This window comes from Malaya genurostris, chromosome 3, assembly GCF_030247185.1.
Source record: "Malaya genurostris strain Urasoe2022 chromosome 3, Malgen_1.1, whole genome shotgun sequence".
Taxonomy (NCBI): domain Eukaryota; kingdom Metazoa; phylum Arthropoda; class Insecta; order Diptera; family Culicidae; genus Malaya; species Malaya genurostris.
The window spans coordinates 68,836,581-68,853,731 of record NC_080572.1 but is presented as its reverse complement, the minus strand read 5'-3'; the positions used below and the strand labels follow the sequence as shown (position 1 = coordinate 68,853,731).

Here is a 17,151-nt window from a genome sequence, read left to right as displayed (position 1 = left end):
AATGAAAACGAATAAACAACTGCACAAGTGGTTAGAGAAGAGTGTAAACAACAGGACCCAGCCATAAAAATTGACAGATTCTGAACCATTGCGAAATGGCAGCGGTTTTTGGTTGCGTCCATACTTTCTGGGACAGTCTTCATGCCCGTCTCCGGAACATGATCGAACGAATTGTACACACCCAGAAAAAGTCGTGTAAATTTACGTCTTCTGAAACCGATATATTCGAGCTTCAAAATTGACTCATTTTAAAGGTGATCTAACACATATTTAATGCAGAACTGAAACGTGGAAGCTTACACGCCTGCTTGAAAAACTGAGTGTGTTTGACACATATTTAAATTATGCTCCTAAAATTCAATCATGTTGCGAATAACGTTCTTATGAACTCCGACAGATGAGGATTTGCGTCACATGTAAATTTGACAATATTTTCCTGTGTAGGCATTTTGATACATGCCCAGCTCACTGCAGTCAGCCTTCTAGCTCTTGATTTATGCGGCTATGAGAGATATAAACACTCTGGGAGATTTATTATCATTTTCTCAGGCATTACTAAAAATTGATTTAACAATTTTACCTTCAATTTTCCTAAAGGGGTATTGGAGTCAGTTTTTGTCTTAACAGCAGCCGAAAATAATCAGCACATTCTGTACGATGGTAAACTATTTGAAGGATGCTAATCTCGTGAATAAATCTTCAAAAACAAAAAAACAGCATGTAAATGCTAATTGACTGGAGAATCAGCAAATATGATCAAATTTTAGTGCCGTTTGCTCTAATTCAAAACAGCTTGCTCGTGAGAGCGCAACGATAATACTTTAATATCAAATCCTTAATACTTTTCTTACGCTCGGGTATCATGTAACAAGCATCAAAATACTCGTTTTTGGTGATAGTGTGACCTGTTCTTTCCCATAAAAGAAACCTGTATACCTTTTGCGCAGTGAACATTTACTACGTTGAAATGTATTTATTGCGATCAACTTGATAGACTTGATGTTGTTAATGCCCCTATTTGTTTTTTCGGTAATTTTCAATTCCACTCCAGTTTCAAATCAAGTATATTAAAATTCGAAACACTAAGAATTCTTTAACCCGTCCGTTGGGTGCTTCATCAACTCGGATCAACAGAACCTTTTTCCGCTTGTGCAAAGATTAGTCCAGTTATAATAAAGAAATTCCGCAAAGTTGTAGTTACAAAGGTAGCCGTGTACTAGTGAATATATTTAGTGTTCACTACACGAACAGTGAGAGGTGTGTTGCAGTGACTTGCATCGAAACTAGTTGTGCTGAGATAAGTGAATTTACATCATATAGGTCAGCCTTTATTCAAAGCCCTAATAGAATAAACACCTTCCTAAGGAGACACCATGTTATCGTTACGCTTTGTGTAATTTTCTGACATTTTCAAATAACCTTCCGACCGTTAGTTGCCTGTTATTGATGTGGCGCAATCAAGGGAAGCTCCCTTAAAATGATAAACTATCGATCGATCGGTTAACTGTCTGAGAACTGTAAGCCGGAAGATATTTATGTACAACGCAATTAGTAATTTCCTAGACACCGACTGTGAACAAGGTATCACTTTACTAGTTCGTGCGCATCGCGTTTGTTGTTGACTAGTTGAGCTGTACTGTGAAAGTGCACTGTTCGTTCAGTACTGGTTGACCTTGAAGATGTAACTTTTGCGCGGCAGTATTACCTATCGGTCGCGTGATTAGTAGCTGCCGCCACGCCCTTTATTCCAGTCGGTGGAGAACCGTAAGCAACATCATCATATCATTTCAGTTCCAGTTTTTGTATCGAAACTCATTTTCGACAATTCTAATCCAGATCGAACCGGACTGTTCGGGTGCGAAACCTTGCGAACCGGTTATTTTGTAGAGAGAAAATCTGCTCGGTCAGCAGATAGCAGAAAATGGTTTTCAAGTGGAAGATTTCATGACTATATATTCCATATTTACACTTCATAGGAATGTGTGTTGCTTTTAGGAAGGCTCGAATGGGTTTGTTATGATTAGCAAAATATATACTTTTGATTCTATAATCATCTTATTTTTGTTTGTTTGTTTGTTTTGTTCTTTTCGTGTCTAAATGTAGTAGACAATATAGACATAAACGTATTCATATTCTGACCTATTCTTTCGAATTAACAATTACACCGGGTATTATACGATAAGACCTACAGCCAGTCATTCGGCTGCTATCAAATTGCGTCATTCATATTCTAAGAACTCTGCTGTTCCAACGGTACTTTGACATCGTAATTCTTATCGGCACTCATCGATCCAATTGAGGGCAATACGTTCGAGAAATTGAAAATGAACCATTATCAATCGGTTTGTATATTGACACTTAATACAGTCGATCGACAGCCATATCTGTACTGGCATCAGTGAAAGATAGTGGGCGTTCGGAATTTCCTATATCTCTGAACCTTCGTTCCTACGCGCACAGCTCTCTGAACTTCCATTCATCGTTTAAAGCCGCCTAGCAGATGGAACCCGTCTTGGCCAAGTTCAAAAAGCTTCATCGTTAGCTCCGCAATTGCTCCACCGTGCACCATTTGATGACGTCAGAGACGTGCGCGCTTCTGAATATGATACCCGTGGGTGGTATTGGTGGTATTATCGCGACTCCAAGAAAGTTCCACTTGCTATGCACATGCTCGAAACTTTACATGCGTATTCGTTGTATGAGTACGAGGTGTTCTAATGATGGTAGTAACTTCGTGGATGTGTTTTCATTGAAGTGATATATCGCAACGGAGCAGTGAGTGAGGAAACACGTGGAGGTTCCAATTGTTTGAAATGTCATTGCGAAAATTATTAGAAATTGAAATTACGAATCGGTAAAGTGATAAAAAACTAAACTTGTTAAAACCTTCCAAATAAAACAAGCTTTTTGGAAAATTACTCGTGACCGAAATGATGCAATATTTCCTCACATTGTATTACATTTAATTTGTTTCCTAGACTAGCAAGCCATGCTAAGTCATGAGATACATTTACACTTACAACACTTGAAAACGAAAAATCCGTTCAAACTTCCCACAAGGGAAAAACATAAATAAACAGTGAAATATCGTTGCATTACCACATCACGCTAACTGGTGTGGTGAAGCCGACAGCACTTATTCCGTCGATATATCGTGAGCTCGCGCACGTTGCCCCGAGACGTCTCGGTTGGCACCCCGGTCGTATGACGTGCCTCTTTCTGTTGCAATTGCGACCAATCGCAACGCTAGAGGCTCGCCGCCGCTACTTTTTCGTAGTCGTCGTCAATGGCGACGTAGTTGTGGGTCGCCGTTGCATACAACTACAGCGTTGTACTAGGATTGTATGGGTGTTGTTTCTTACTCTTCCTCGGGATATGTGGATAGGATACGAACGGGGACCACCATGAGGTGGTACGTCTCGAAGTCCCAGTTACGACCGTTCAATGTTATGAATAGAACTGATTAAAACAGCGTGGGCGATCTTTTTTAATTTTTCTCCCTCTTCTCCCCAATCTGTCAGTCTTTGAGTTACGGAAAATGCGTTCGAGCCATTAAACCAACACACGTGTTTAGTCAAGACGTTTGATATTTGCCCTTGTTCGGACGACTTGCTCATTCCAAGCACTTTCTAGAAAGATGGTCAGTAGGTGTGATGTAAACAACGCTCCTTTGCATAGAAGTCAATAACATGGCAATCAATTGATAATTGAGGACATCGATCGACTTGACAACAACATGGATTGTTGTTGTTTGAAAAAACTTTCCCAGGTAGTTTACAAACACAGTTATGCAAAAATGGAAACAATATTTTTTCGATATGAATGCTGTTTTGCTCTTGGAATTGCGTTTTACCGCGGTAAAAATGTGAACATGAAAGGTCATACCTTCATTTACAACATGAGACCGACTTAGTAGATACAATATTCTAAACAGTATTTCAGTTTTGCAATAATAACGCAATTTGGAATACTGTTAAATTAGCATTGCTTAGCATATTTTTCAGATCAGCTATTCCTTTTAAATATAGTATGATACAAATCCACAGAAAACCGTTACCTTGTTTTATAATCGCAACTTTTTGCATTTACAATTAAATTTCCTGAATGTCGTTCCAATAAGTTTCTCATTTCCTTACAAATTGATACAACTTTATAATTATGTCATAGCCTAATCCTCAATTTCTCAATCCTGATATCATCTGGATTCTGTAGAAGCGTAAAAATTGCTCGCAAATCGATCAATGCTCAAACGTCTTGTGTTTTGTTTTATCCTGTTTGCAGCAAAGACACAAATCTGTTTGCTACAAGTAAAAGTTAATTAACCTCCAAAAAGTAAAGCCTGCCAACGGAAAAATTCGGTTGCTTTTCTTTCAGTGCAGATTTTGAAATATTCCATGCTGAAACGTTTCACTTATATAACAAGTGATTCTCTTCACTTTGTTTCGTGGAACAATATTGTTTCATTCTTGTTGTATTCAGTAAAATGACGTCAAATCAATTGGAAGTGTGGAAGCGCATTTTGTACGAACGGTAGCAAAGTCCGAATATCGGTACGCGATCTTGTCAAGAAACTGCAACTTGTATTTGCAAATTATTTAACATTTCAGCCCTTGACTGTGAATCTGAAGATTGGAGGGTGGTAGCGATGATTGAAAAAAGTCTCAATCTTGCTTTGCGAAAAGCGACTCGCAAAGTTGGGAAGTCAAAATCATACATCCAAAAAGTGAAGCAGAGGCTAGGACAAAAAGCGTACAAAGAGAAAAAGGTGGCCAACTGTGATGACAAGTAAAATTCCCCAACAAAAAGTCGTGCTTCTTGTACCAGAACAAACGACAAACAATAAGTGCTCGAAAACTTTAAACAGTTATCTGGATCTGGCTTTTCATGTCGAACATTTCCGGACAAAGAAGATCTCCAAATTCTTGAAAAAAATTATCATTAGGCAGACCATATGAAGTTGTGGTCGAGAATCTAATATTTTCGTTTGGCACTAACAATAATGAAACGGTCGATATAGAATGTCTGCGAAACCGGTTGCTACCCTTTAGCAGAGGCAACGACTCTACAGTTCAGCAACGCCATCGCACGGCATCACACTCGACATATCATGTCAATTGTATGGGTGCGCAGTACTACAAGATTCGATGCGGACTGAGGGCGCCATGCTCTCAAAACATATGTTACCAACGATTTGTTCGGAAAATGTGAGAGCTGGATATCTTGTTAATATGATGTCTTTGGTTTTGGGCTGAATTGGCCTCTTGTCACTATGCGTCTCAAATACGTGTCGAAACAACCAATCCACCCATCGGACTAGAACTGGAGTAATGAGATCTAGATAATCAGAAACTCTTCGAAACCAATAATTCAAAAGAAGATAGAAAATCGTCCACTGAGCTCGAACTTGAAATCTTTATTCAATTTGTAATACAGGTCAGCCAACTGAAACACTTTGGAGATCCGCATATGACTCAAATCACAAGAACGAATTGATCCACTGGTTTTTCTGTTCAAAGTTGTAAAAGGCCACTAAAACGAGAGCTCCCAAATCAAAGTTTATTTCCGTGCCGATGACTGAATGACTACAGGAGTTTAAGGAGTTGGAGCGATTGATTGCAGGCATATACAGAAAGTATGTCTATTTTTCGGCATAACCGGTCTTCGCCGAGCTGAGACATCATAATCTTCATATTATATGAATTCCAGTGGAGTTAAAGCCATTACCAGTAAATTTATTTGCTCTAATACACTACTTAGTTGTTTATAGCTCATCAGGTTTGAGGTTTTATGAAATGTGCATTTTGATACCTTCAGACCGTTCAGCATCCTTTTGGGGATACAGAACACTGATTTGGGTTGATTCATATCACAAAATTCACACTTCGAGGTATAACAAAATGGCTGCAGATTTGATTTTTCAAAAACTTTCTTCTTGTTCGATTATTCGTTGCAATTACTTTACTAATCAAGAGGAAACGAACTGAACGCTAGTCTCAATATATCACTTACCGGAAGGACAACTTCATTGTTTGGCAACAAAAATAAAATATTGTATGACAACAGAAGAATACTTCGAAAAATTATTCAAGGGATTAAATTCTTCACTCGAATTTACTTACTTCGGATGCATGCAACAAATTGTAATAGTGTTTCGTCTATTTAGGACTGAATTCGCGTTAAAGTGCCCCTCGTATCTCAAAGTCTCTTTCAGCACTACAACGGTATGTTTAAAAAGCTTTTCCGAAAGTATTAAATGCCAAAGTAGTCTACAGTACTCAAATTGACCTCTTCAGGATCTCTATAAATCCAATGAACCCGAGATTAACATATAGAAAGTACTTAGAATTTCAAAAAATCAGCTGCAGAAACATGGTTACCATCAAACTCCTGAATCTCTATACATAATTCGAATGCAATCCTATATCAATCGCGATTATGTCTCTGACATTACATACTCGTAATTTGCTCTCTAAGGCTCCGCCGTATTTGCTGTAAAAATATAAAGACATAATATTTAAAGTAAACATCAACATTACATTAATTCGCATCGTATGCAGTTTTACAGCCGAGAAATTTGATTGCAGTTGTCAGATACTTGTTGTAAAATTCTTTTTTATGTCCATTCGCACCGAAAAATGGCGATTATATTTAACAATATTCTGTCTTTATATACATGAAGACATATCAGCAAAAACTAACACCACAAACAGTAAGAATGACAATAAGGAGACACTTTTTATAGTTGAAATTACAGATCAAATCGCTGGCAAGATAAAACTTCGGGGAAACATGTACTAACACGAGTTAGAGGACATGGTGAAAAATATTCAAAAGCTGCCCGATATTATTCAGATTCTGTGATAAACAACAAATTAAATGTTTTGCATAATAATACACACCCAACAAAAATTTAACGGTACATCATAATATGTAGTGTGAGTATTTTTAGCATATCGCTTGCCAATGTCATCTGTCCGAATAACTTCCACAAACGAATCGCGGACAATCACCCGTAAAATTTGTAACTTTTGTAACCCCAAGTTGAATATTATCAGCGTCAAATGCCTGGTATTATTATCAGCAAGCGTTACAAACCAGACAATATGACCGCGTTGAAAATCATGCGGGAATAAAACAAACAGATTCGGCACTCAGAATCAATTCATTTATTATTAATTCATTCAGTTCAGATGTTTACAGGGCAAATAATATCGAATGACCCGTCTGTTGGTCTGTGAGATAACTTTTGCTTCTCGATGGTCAAGTCTATATGTGTAATAAATTTCTACAGAAGATTGCTTATCAAACCGAACAGGGGCAAATAACAACATAGAGGCACGTACATACTACTTTAGGTCATTAGTCAAGTTTACAGGTGGTGTCGACGTAGTATGGATTTGATTGTGTCTGGAAATCGTAACGCATTTTCACTAGATGATGATCGAATAAAATTGAAAAGTTGAATAAATACAATTAAAACAATATGATAAGCTCTTACGAAATCGTTGCGTTAAAATAAGGTGACGTGAACAATTTTTGGTTGCTTTTCGGATAGTGATAGTTTGTTTAGAATCAATAAATTATCACATCATATCACAATCAGCTATTTTCTTTAATATTTGTAGTTTATTTACAAATATGCCTCGCTATTTGTTCTCCCGTGAATATAAAGGGTACAACCCACATAAGCACTGAAATCTGTTTAGTATTACCGTTCCATATACATTTTGGATATAGAAGTGAAAAAAAAATCAATCTATACAAGCAAATAATTGTTATATCAGGGATCCTAAATGAGAAAACCCGATTTTTAATAAGTTTTTAGTTTATAATTATTTACTGATAGTATATATATATATATAATTACTAACTCAGGACGCACGACAATCATCCCCACTGTATGAAATATGAAAACCATACAGTTGTAAACATAGCGGGATCAAGGAAAAACAAAATAATAGCGAGCAAACTGCGCATCATAATTGGCAGCGATTGTGACAGGAGAGTAAATAAAAGAAAAAAATAGTATAAGTTGATGTTTAGTTTTTTTCCGATGGAATTATCATCAAATGCATAACTGTTTCAAACCTGATCGTTCTAGTCATACTCTGGATTCGTCAGCACTTCAACCACGTTGTCATGGTAGCAGCACATTCGTGTCATATTGTAAAATTTAAATTCTAGTCTATTATTTAGAAAATTTGTATCTTACTTTGTATCTTAAATTTCTCCAGCTCTGTTATTTGGCGTAGGTCTAACCAATTTACGTCACGACCGAGCAGGGTAGTAATGAATCATGTACAAACAAGCAGACAAAAACAACAGAATTTTTACTCTACTCTATTCATCGGACAATTGAGAAAAAAAAGAAGCTGACAGAGTCTAAATTCTCTTTGGCTTTTTAGTCCGATTTCTCCGTGCTATATGGTAAAATATCGATTTATACAGTGGAAAAAAACAGAAATGTATACAATCAAAATATGCCGTGTGAATGAACCTTAGGACACTTAAAGTGACACTGCTTGGTCGTATGGCAACGAACATACTCGCCTCTGATACATTTAGTATTCATCTAACGGATGAGAACTAATGTTGAACTTTAAGACTAACTTTAACTAAGAGTTAATATTTTAATTGAATTTTTTGTGATACATTGTTATTATCCAATGTTATAAGCTTAAAGCTACAGGTTAAATTTTAGTTAAAGCGAATAGCAGCTCAGTGAAAGTTTGCATCTTCGCTAGGCTTCATTCAAAAGTTTTAAGAGTAAATTAACTCTCATTTGATTTGATAGGAATATTTTGAACAGGATTATGTTAATTTTTGCTTTAATCAAATAAAGGTATTTAAAACGGGTTGAACAAAGATGTTGGTCAATGAAATCACTTTTTTCAAAAGCGATATTAAACAATTATTTTCTTAAATCTTTTTCACTAGATGGATGAAAAGTAACCTTCTTGAGGATGAAAACAAAATTTCCATTTTATTAACTGTGGTCTTCTTTTAATATTTTTTTTCACTTATTCCTGCGTGTTTTTGAAATTTAAAACCGCCATGTAAAATTATGTATTATATTATGTCATGTAAAATTATGTATTAAGTATAAGAAGATTCTAACGAATGCAGTATTTTTTCCCTACTATGTGTTCAAATTTGATGTATTCGTATATCCAAGACTATTCCTACTATTCCCACACAGCACGAAAAAATCATGGAGCAAGACTCTTTGCAAGCGTATGAGTAATGCCTACAATGTGTGCGTAAAAACAAATTCCGGCGCTTCTTTTCCTGATTTTGCACAATAAATTTTCCATGTGGTTAAAAATAAACCAATCGGTTCATACTGCTTAAAATTGCAATTCAAGAAAAGCGAAAATCTTAGTCTTAGTCGTTTTCCTTAAAACTGCTCGAGAAAAATTATTTCAGTTTCAGCTTACTTCCACTGACACATTTAATTAGCAACAAACACATTCCACACAAACACACATGGATTTCCTCTTGCAGAAACTATTGCAATATAAAGATTTACGTACCTTCTATTAGTAATCCGGCAAAAAAGGAACCTTGAATTTAACTCGCGAAAGGCAATGGATATGGAATGTTGTCGTAAAACTATTTTTTCGGCAAACTGCTTTTGTAACAGAAAACATTTAGTTTTGTTTATTTTGTGTAGCGCAATCTAATACAAATGCATTGAAGCAGTGTTGCTAACTTTTTTATTAGGTAATCAAAATTTACATTCATAAAATGTAAGCAATTTTCCATCAAACGTTGGTGAAAAATTGATCAAAACTGATATTTCATTCAAGATGTCAGGCTTAACATTCATTTGAGAATAAATTATTGTGAAAAAAGATTGTTTGAATCTCAATCGTGCAATCCAATTTGATAAACTCAGTGCACTGCATATATGAATACACAGATCTATGGCATACGTACCAAATAAAATGCACATAATACACAAATTACCAACACAAGTTAACTTGGTTTACTCTTGATCCTTAATTTACATTTTGACAGATGCACATGGGGGAAACGTCGCAGAAAGAAAATTCAGATTTAAATGTTGATTTGATATCAAGTCATCACTCCTAAAAAAAAGGCACTCATATATGAGTTGCAATTTTTCAAGAGTAAGTATTTCAAAAATATTAAGTACATAATGCATGTCTGAGACCCAGTCATTCACAAAATTTGTGATAAACAAACCCAATAAGATTTAAACCGTTGGAACGACCATATCCCGACAGCATATCTGATAAACAATTCAATTTGAAATTTTGACGTTGCGGACATTTCGCCGATTGCGATAATTTTTATCGTTATTATATTTGACATATTAAATCGACCAAAAGAAAAATGTGTTTTGTTCAGAGCTAATAAAAGTCATTTTCATTGACTCAAAATAGACGAAAATGACGAGAAATTAATGTCACTCTCAGCTTCGCTTGCAAACTGTGAGAACGAAAATGTGAAAACTCCATAGTATGCAGTGTCAGCATTCAACCGAAGCTTTGAGAATCAAAAATGACAGAAAAAGATTATACAACGACTTTAACCTGTTGGTGCTCGAATTTGATGTAGCTTTGTTTTCCAAAGAGGTTCTGGGATGTATGTAATTACTTCGATTTGTCATATTTTAGTAACTCTTTATAGCCAAGCGTCACAGATTTTCTATACATCGATGAAAGAATGAGAATTGAAATTCTGCTGATTCTCCCTGCAAACGTTAGTTTGGTTTCGTCTTGTCATAGAGGAAAAAGTGACGTTGGCAATTATACTTTCTCATTTTTTCAATAAGGAACGAAATTGCTCTGATTTCGGTCATTTATGAATGAGAGTAAAATATTGAAAGTGTCGCTGTTGGAATGGTTTCTTTCATTGAGAATGCGTGACAATTTTAAGCTCTGGTTTTGTATTAACCTGTCTGTTTTTTGTTTATGTGGTAATAAAATACTTAATACTAATTTAGTCAGCATTACGTCAAAATGAGCAATACCATCGTAGGGCTGCAGTTTTTGTAACATATTCGTATCTCAGAAATCTGGTAGGTGAACGAAAATTGAATTCGGATAAATTTTTTGATAACCGCAAAGTAAAATCAAACTGGAACTTCAATTTGACGACTACCTCAAAACATGGTACTACCGGTTGTGATCAGTGCGGTAAAATTTCATTTTCAATCGAATAATATATGATGAAATTGAAATTTATGGCCGTTGACCGTCAGCATATCCCTACTAATTCATATGACTTTTGCTGCCATTTTCAAGTGAAGCTCCCGGAATTCATCGTCAGTTGAATAATCGTACCTAGTCATTTGAAGTTTTGCTTGCTCAGTTTCGAGTGCCAAGTAGTGTAGGTCCTTCATTGTCTTCACTCTTGGTAGTAAGCAGGTTCGAATTAATAGAATTATAAATGGAGTAAAGTATAAAAAATGAAAACTGAAGGAGGAAACAATTAATTTATGTGTATTCTGTGATTGATATTTCAGCTATCTGGTTTGTCTTTCATCTATTATCTTGAATCAATTCGAATGTTTCCATGAACATCATTTGAAGACCGCTCTCACACAATTGAAAGAGATATTTTGTTACTTCAAGAGATCAACTGACGGTGGTTAAACTGAGCCTCGATTGAAGAGAAACTTGTGATGACTGAATGCTGCCCGTTCGGGCCGTCAGCAAACATTGTGTGTGTCAGAGAGTGAAGTTTACTGCATTAGAGAGATAAGCAAAAGTAATGACGTCAATAAGCACTGCCGAAACAACGACAACTGTGAATACATAAAAAATCATATTTCAAATTTCCAGTTGTATTTCAACGATTGATCGCAGTGATAACAAGTTTCTTTTATTATCGTTCCATTCGTATTCGTATTTTTCAACAGGAAACAGAAAGATTATCTCTATACTGGCAATACATACTTTAAGAACGGATAGTTTTGTGACCATTTGTAGAAAGATGTTGTACGAGTCTGTCTGAAGTCCTCTTGGTTATGTTGGACAACAAAAAAATCTTTTTTCTGACAGTTCGGGTATTTGTTATGTTAAGTAAGAATAAATTGCATATTCAACAGACTCAACATTAGCACACTGTCACTAGAAACGAAATCATAAATTTTCAAATATTGTAATCCACAAAATACACTGTGAACAACAATATGCGTTTTAACTGTCGGTTGGGATCCACTGCATAACGAATAAATCACAAACATTGCATACAATTTCACGATTATATCGTCTATGTATACTGTGCTACTGTCTTAACAGAGCCTAGTGGTATTAGTCATGACAGTAATGTGACATTAATTGCATGTATTCAATTGTACTATTCCTCCCAGCAATCGATCGGACTTCGTTTGGTATAGCGACCGGTATAATCACTACGTCTGACTGCTCCGCTATATATATAAGTAGAATTCCGATCCCGCACGGAAGATCAGTCATTTCGTTCGTCTTACTGTATTTACTTTGGTACCGAGAGAGATGAAAGTTTGACGCGACCGCCACAGATTGTGTGTCGCGATTTGTTTTTTTTTGTGTGTAAATCTTTGCTTCGTGCCAGTACGAAGTGGATAGTCCTACAACTTAAACTCACTCATGTTATAGCTTTCATACGAAGCAGCTAGATCCGTCAATAGTAGTCGTTAGCGGGCGCCACACACGGCTAGTGATTTTTTTTGTAAAATAGTTCAACGAGATAGTGATACAGGAAAACAATCCCACAAACAGGCCGATAAGCGCATTTCAAATCGTACTCTGGATCCGGGAAGATCATATCACCAGATTTTTGTCGCGAATTGTAGAGGATCTTTGATTAATATATAATTTATATAATTCCTTCAGTGAGCATTTAAGTTTCGATAATCATACCAATCCTCAGAAATATAAGTGACATTGCGGATAAACCAAAATTTAATAGTGTTACGCTCCGGAGTTATTAGAATCAATATGGGAGTCATAAAGGATAACTTTAGTAAGGTAAACAAACGACAGTGCATGATTAAAGTCGACAAGTGAATTTATAGTAATCGTAACCATATGGGTTTATTGAATCATAGTAAATGTGACATTAAATTCACTGACAATTGCAATAAAATGTGGTAAAAAACTTTCACAAGCAAAAATTCTTAGAAAATTACTGCTATGGGTGACCTCCAAATCTCCTTGGACTTGGTACATCGGAGAAGAAAGAGAATTAAAACACCCCAACAAATGACGCTACGGGACCACGAGTACGCAAAAAACACGCGCGTTATTATTGCTCATCTCGGCGCGCGTGATAATCTCATGTGGCAGTGCAACGCATCTCTTGTATGTACGTCAAAGAACCAATTCCGAACGGCGATTTTATTACGACTGCTGATGTCTCTATCTGCCGACGTCACGGTCGTTCTTTTTGACTGGTTTAGTATGGTATCGAACTTGCCAGTGCACACTAAGCTTCGTTCAGTAATGTTTGCATCTTTTGACGAGTTTTGAACAATCGAATAACCGAGCATTTTCATTCAACTGATAAACATATGTTCACATTGGTTGACAGCCGTACTTCAAGGTACCGCTGCGATGAGACGTTAATATTACTGATAAAATCACTTACCAAGATTTGAACAGCTAAGATCGGTAATCCAAATTTAATGAGTTGTATATTTTAGGGTTTGAGTTATTGCTACCAGACCAATACTATCGAATATCAATATGTTGGATATATATCTCACATTTATGTTTAACAAATAATAGATATTGCAACCAGCTTCTAGGATTGTGAAGATTTCAGATTATTCGCTTCGCACTTTTGTCGAGATGGTCAAAAATCAAATTTCTTAATTACGACCCCTTTTACAACCAGAAACAAAGACCACGTAAATGTTTAACAAACATCAATATGCGAAATAAGAGTTTTACCCCAGTTTGCCCAAACTTGTACTCAAGTTTGACTTTCATCTTTTAGCAAAGGGGCTAATATAATGTCACCTATTTAGATATTATTTTATTGCCTGAATATTATTTTTTGCCTGAATACAAAATTACTTCAACTTTATGATAATAAAAACTAATCTATAAATTGCATATATACTGAGAATTGGTTTCCTTTTAATCCACAATTAATTACCATGTATAAGTATAAGTATCCTTTTGATCGGTTAAGAAAATGGGATTGTAACCATGCTGAAATGAGTTTTCGGCCAAAGCTCTGAACATCCACTGAAAGAATTTTCAAACTTTGTTAATATTATATTTTAATTGTACAAATGTGCTCAGTATCGACGTATATTGATTGCTTTCGGCAAAAAATGTTTAGAAAAGAATACAACTATTCGAGCATGAGACGAATCGATATTATGAAACTGCTTAGTTCGACGTGAACATTTCATAAGGGTACATAAACCAATGAGAGATTCTCTTTGTTTACTTTCTCTTCTGTTAATAACACACGTTAATCACGTTCACTTACCAAATTTGCTTATAGAATGAAAGAAAATATCTCCAGCTTTGTAATAGTATCATACATGTAACGAACAATTGCGTAATAACGTTATTCGTTATCGTTATCTGTTAAAAGATGACCGATTTTTTTAATTTTTTTATCTCTCTCTTAGTTTTTATGTAAACTTCAGGGCTACCGTACACATGGGATAGGCAACTTCACCCAATTGAACACTGGCAGCGTAGAACCAAAGAAAACATCGGAACGATAATTTTTCATCAGAAACGTACTCGAATTAGTCGCTGAAGGAGTTCACTACGAGATTGAAAGTACTTATTATCTTTCGCCTAGCGAGGAATCCGGCGAAAATACAGCCAAGAATAGATCCACTGGGTTCCTACTTCCATGTCGTAAAAGGCTAGAGTATCAAAGAGTTTCTTTTATCTTGCTAGTGATTACCAGATTCTTTCAATGGGGCATATGAATAAAATGTAGAAAAGTCTGTTGTTTATGGTATCTTCTCAAAAACAAACAAGTTCGAACATGTAGTTAACACTACTTTCGAATTTTAACATTTATTACGTGCAATATTGCCACGCAGCCGGAAAAGCTGGAATAAGCATGTACAAAGTAAGAATCGTACTTACTTCTGCAAAAATAACACTTTGTTTAAATTTTTCTACTTCACTTTATAGACTCTTTTGTTCAACCAACAAAATTTTGTTTTAATAGTTTTGCTTTTTTCACTGTTTAATCTTCCAAAATTCTCTTTCTCATGTTGTTGTTTCTTGTCTTTCAAGACTAGCATTAGCTATTTTCTGTAAAAGTCATTTTCAAATCGAAAAGTTATTGCTAGTCCAATTACTTTTTAGCCTGTGAAATCAGTTTCAATAAATGAGCATCTTCAGCGTGGAACATACTAAATCTCGTGCGAAATCACTGAAATGTATACTAACAAATATCCTTTTTACGTGACACTTGTGAAGAGCGCCGTATAAGAATTAAAAATTATTTTCACTAAGTTGTCACCCGGCACAGCCATTGCAGTCATCCAATTTTGACTATGGGTAAGAAAGGTGCTCCTCCTAGCGACTGTGTCAATCCGTGTTCCTACGCCATCTATACGCTCCGATTTGATTCTGAACTCCGCCATAAACGATTCAAAAACACTTTGTAGTTTTCTGTCGGTGTTATACTCGGCGATTACATTCATGATGGAAGGTGTATTGTTTCTTTTCTAGAGCCTCTTCCTCTCATGTATTTAGTCCGATCCGCATACACTTGCACATTCAGTCTGATGTACGCTTCCATCATCATCTCAAAGTTACGTGCCATGTTAAAATCAACACCAATAGTGAAGCCATAAAGCTGAATGTCTCGTAAAACTGTCGATGCTCGCTATTTTAATCGCACATTATGAACCGATAACATTACATTCTATCCATCGTTGCTTTGTCCAATCTAGTTAGTTTATCCTGAAGCGTAACGTCTTAGGCGTTACCTTACCTACGATCTTGGAGTCGATATCGACTCCTTTCAGAATCACTGACCTAGATCGATTCCTTCGCCGTTCGCTGTATCTAATGTTTCCCCTTTCAGACGCTCGTCATAGTACTACTTTCACCTGTCGATCATCGCACATTCGTTCCGTTGTTTGTTTCACTGACTGACCTAAATTCAACATTTCGTGAATACTACAGAAACACACACGGATCACATTTCGTGAATACTAAGGCAAGTCAGTCACACTTCACACAAGCAAATCAATGCGCATTTCCTTCGCAACGAAAATATACATAGACTTCGTTCTGTTCAGTTTTACATGACAACAAAGTGTGTATGTGACAATTGACAATCATACAATTGATATAATTGTTCGAAAGATCTAAACATCTTCTATTATCGGAAAACCTTTTGTAATGCACCAATTTTTTGACTACTGTTCCCTGAATCGGAACAGCAAAGTAAATTTGTAAGACCGTAAACTTTCAAAACCTATGTATTGGATCAGTTTTAATCACCCATCAAATGGCTGTCACTTCTGTTTCCGGAGATATGATGGTATAAGAGACGTAATCGAAAAAACGCTCAATTTTCTCAGAGATGGTTGAACTGATTTTAACAATGATTGTCACTTACGGTTCCACTGATATAATGGTATAAGTGACGTAAGCGTCGAAACTCATTACCGTCCAATTTTCTGGGAAATGGATTAACTGATATCAATATTTTTTTGACTAGTTCGAAACTAAAATCGGGCTTTGGGTCGTTCTCGAAGATCATATGGCTGACACGTCAAGTTTCGCAGATATAATCGTCAATTTTTTTTCATCCGCATAATTATTTCAGATAGTGACCTATGATCACGTTCAAATGTATTATTGTCAATGCGCCAGGTTTAAGAAATATTGCCGAATATGTGACATAAACGCTGAAGTGTGCTTTTGTGAACAACTCGAATCAATCTGAATGAAAAAAAATAGTATAGAGTTTTTACGGTCTTTACCGTCATCTTAAATGACAGTTTGTAATTTACAACCTTCTTCATCCTATAATTCCGGAACAGGAAGCCTGACCCGGATAAAATTCCATAGCAACCTATAAGACCATGTTTGAGAAAATCGGTTCAATTTTCTCTAAGAAATGAATGTTAGATCCGTATTTTTGGAGGTGTTTACCTGAGTTCCTGGTACTTCTGGAATCGGAAACTGAAACCTTCAC

General features: G+C 36.0%; 1 protein-coding gene across 7 annotated transcripts in view; it reads left to right on the top strand.

Annotated features, from left to right (window-relative positions):
• The window catches only part of LOC131439150 (hexokinase type 2), a 58,370-nt gene that overhangs the window by 18,476 nt on the left and 22,743 nt on the right, over positions 1-17,151 (top strand). The window contains exon 1 of one of the 7 annotated variants that reach the window (XM_058609834.1): positions 1,600-1,764. The exons of 5 other annotated variants lie outside the window; for them this stretch is intronic. Coding sequence is in view for 1 of the 2 variants with exons in the window: in XM_058609829.1 (XP_058465812.1) it covers positions 12,954-12,983 (30 nt within the window). In the remaining variant the exon portion in view is untranslated. Of the gene's footprint in view, positions 1-1,599; positions 1,765-12,563; positions 12,984-17,151 lie in introns of those variants that run through there. One more of the 7 variants, XM_058609829.1, reaches the window with a different exon arrangement.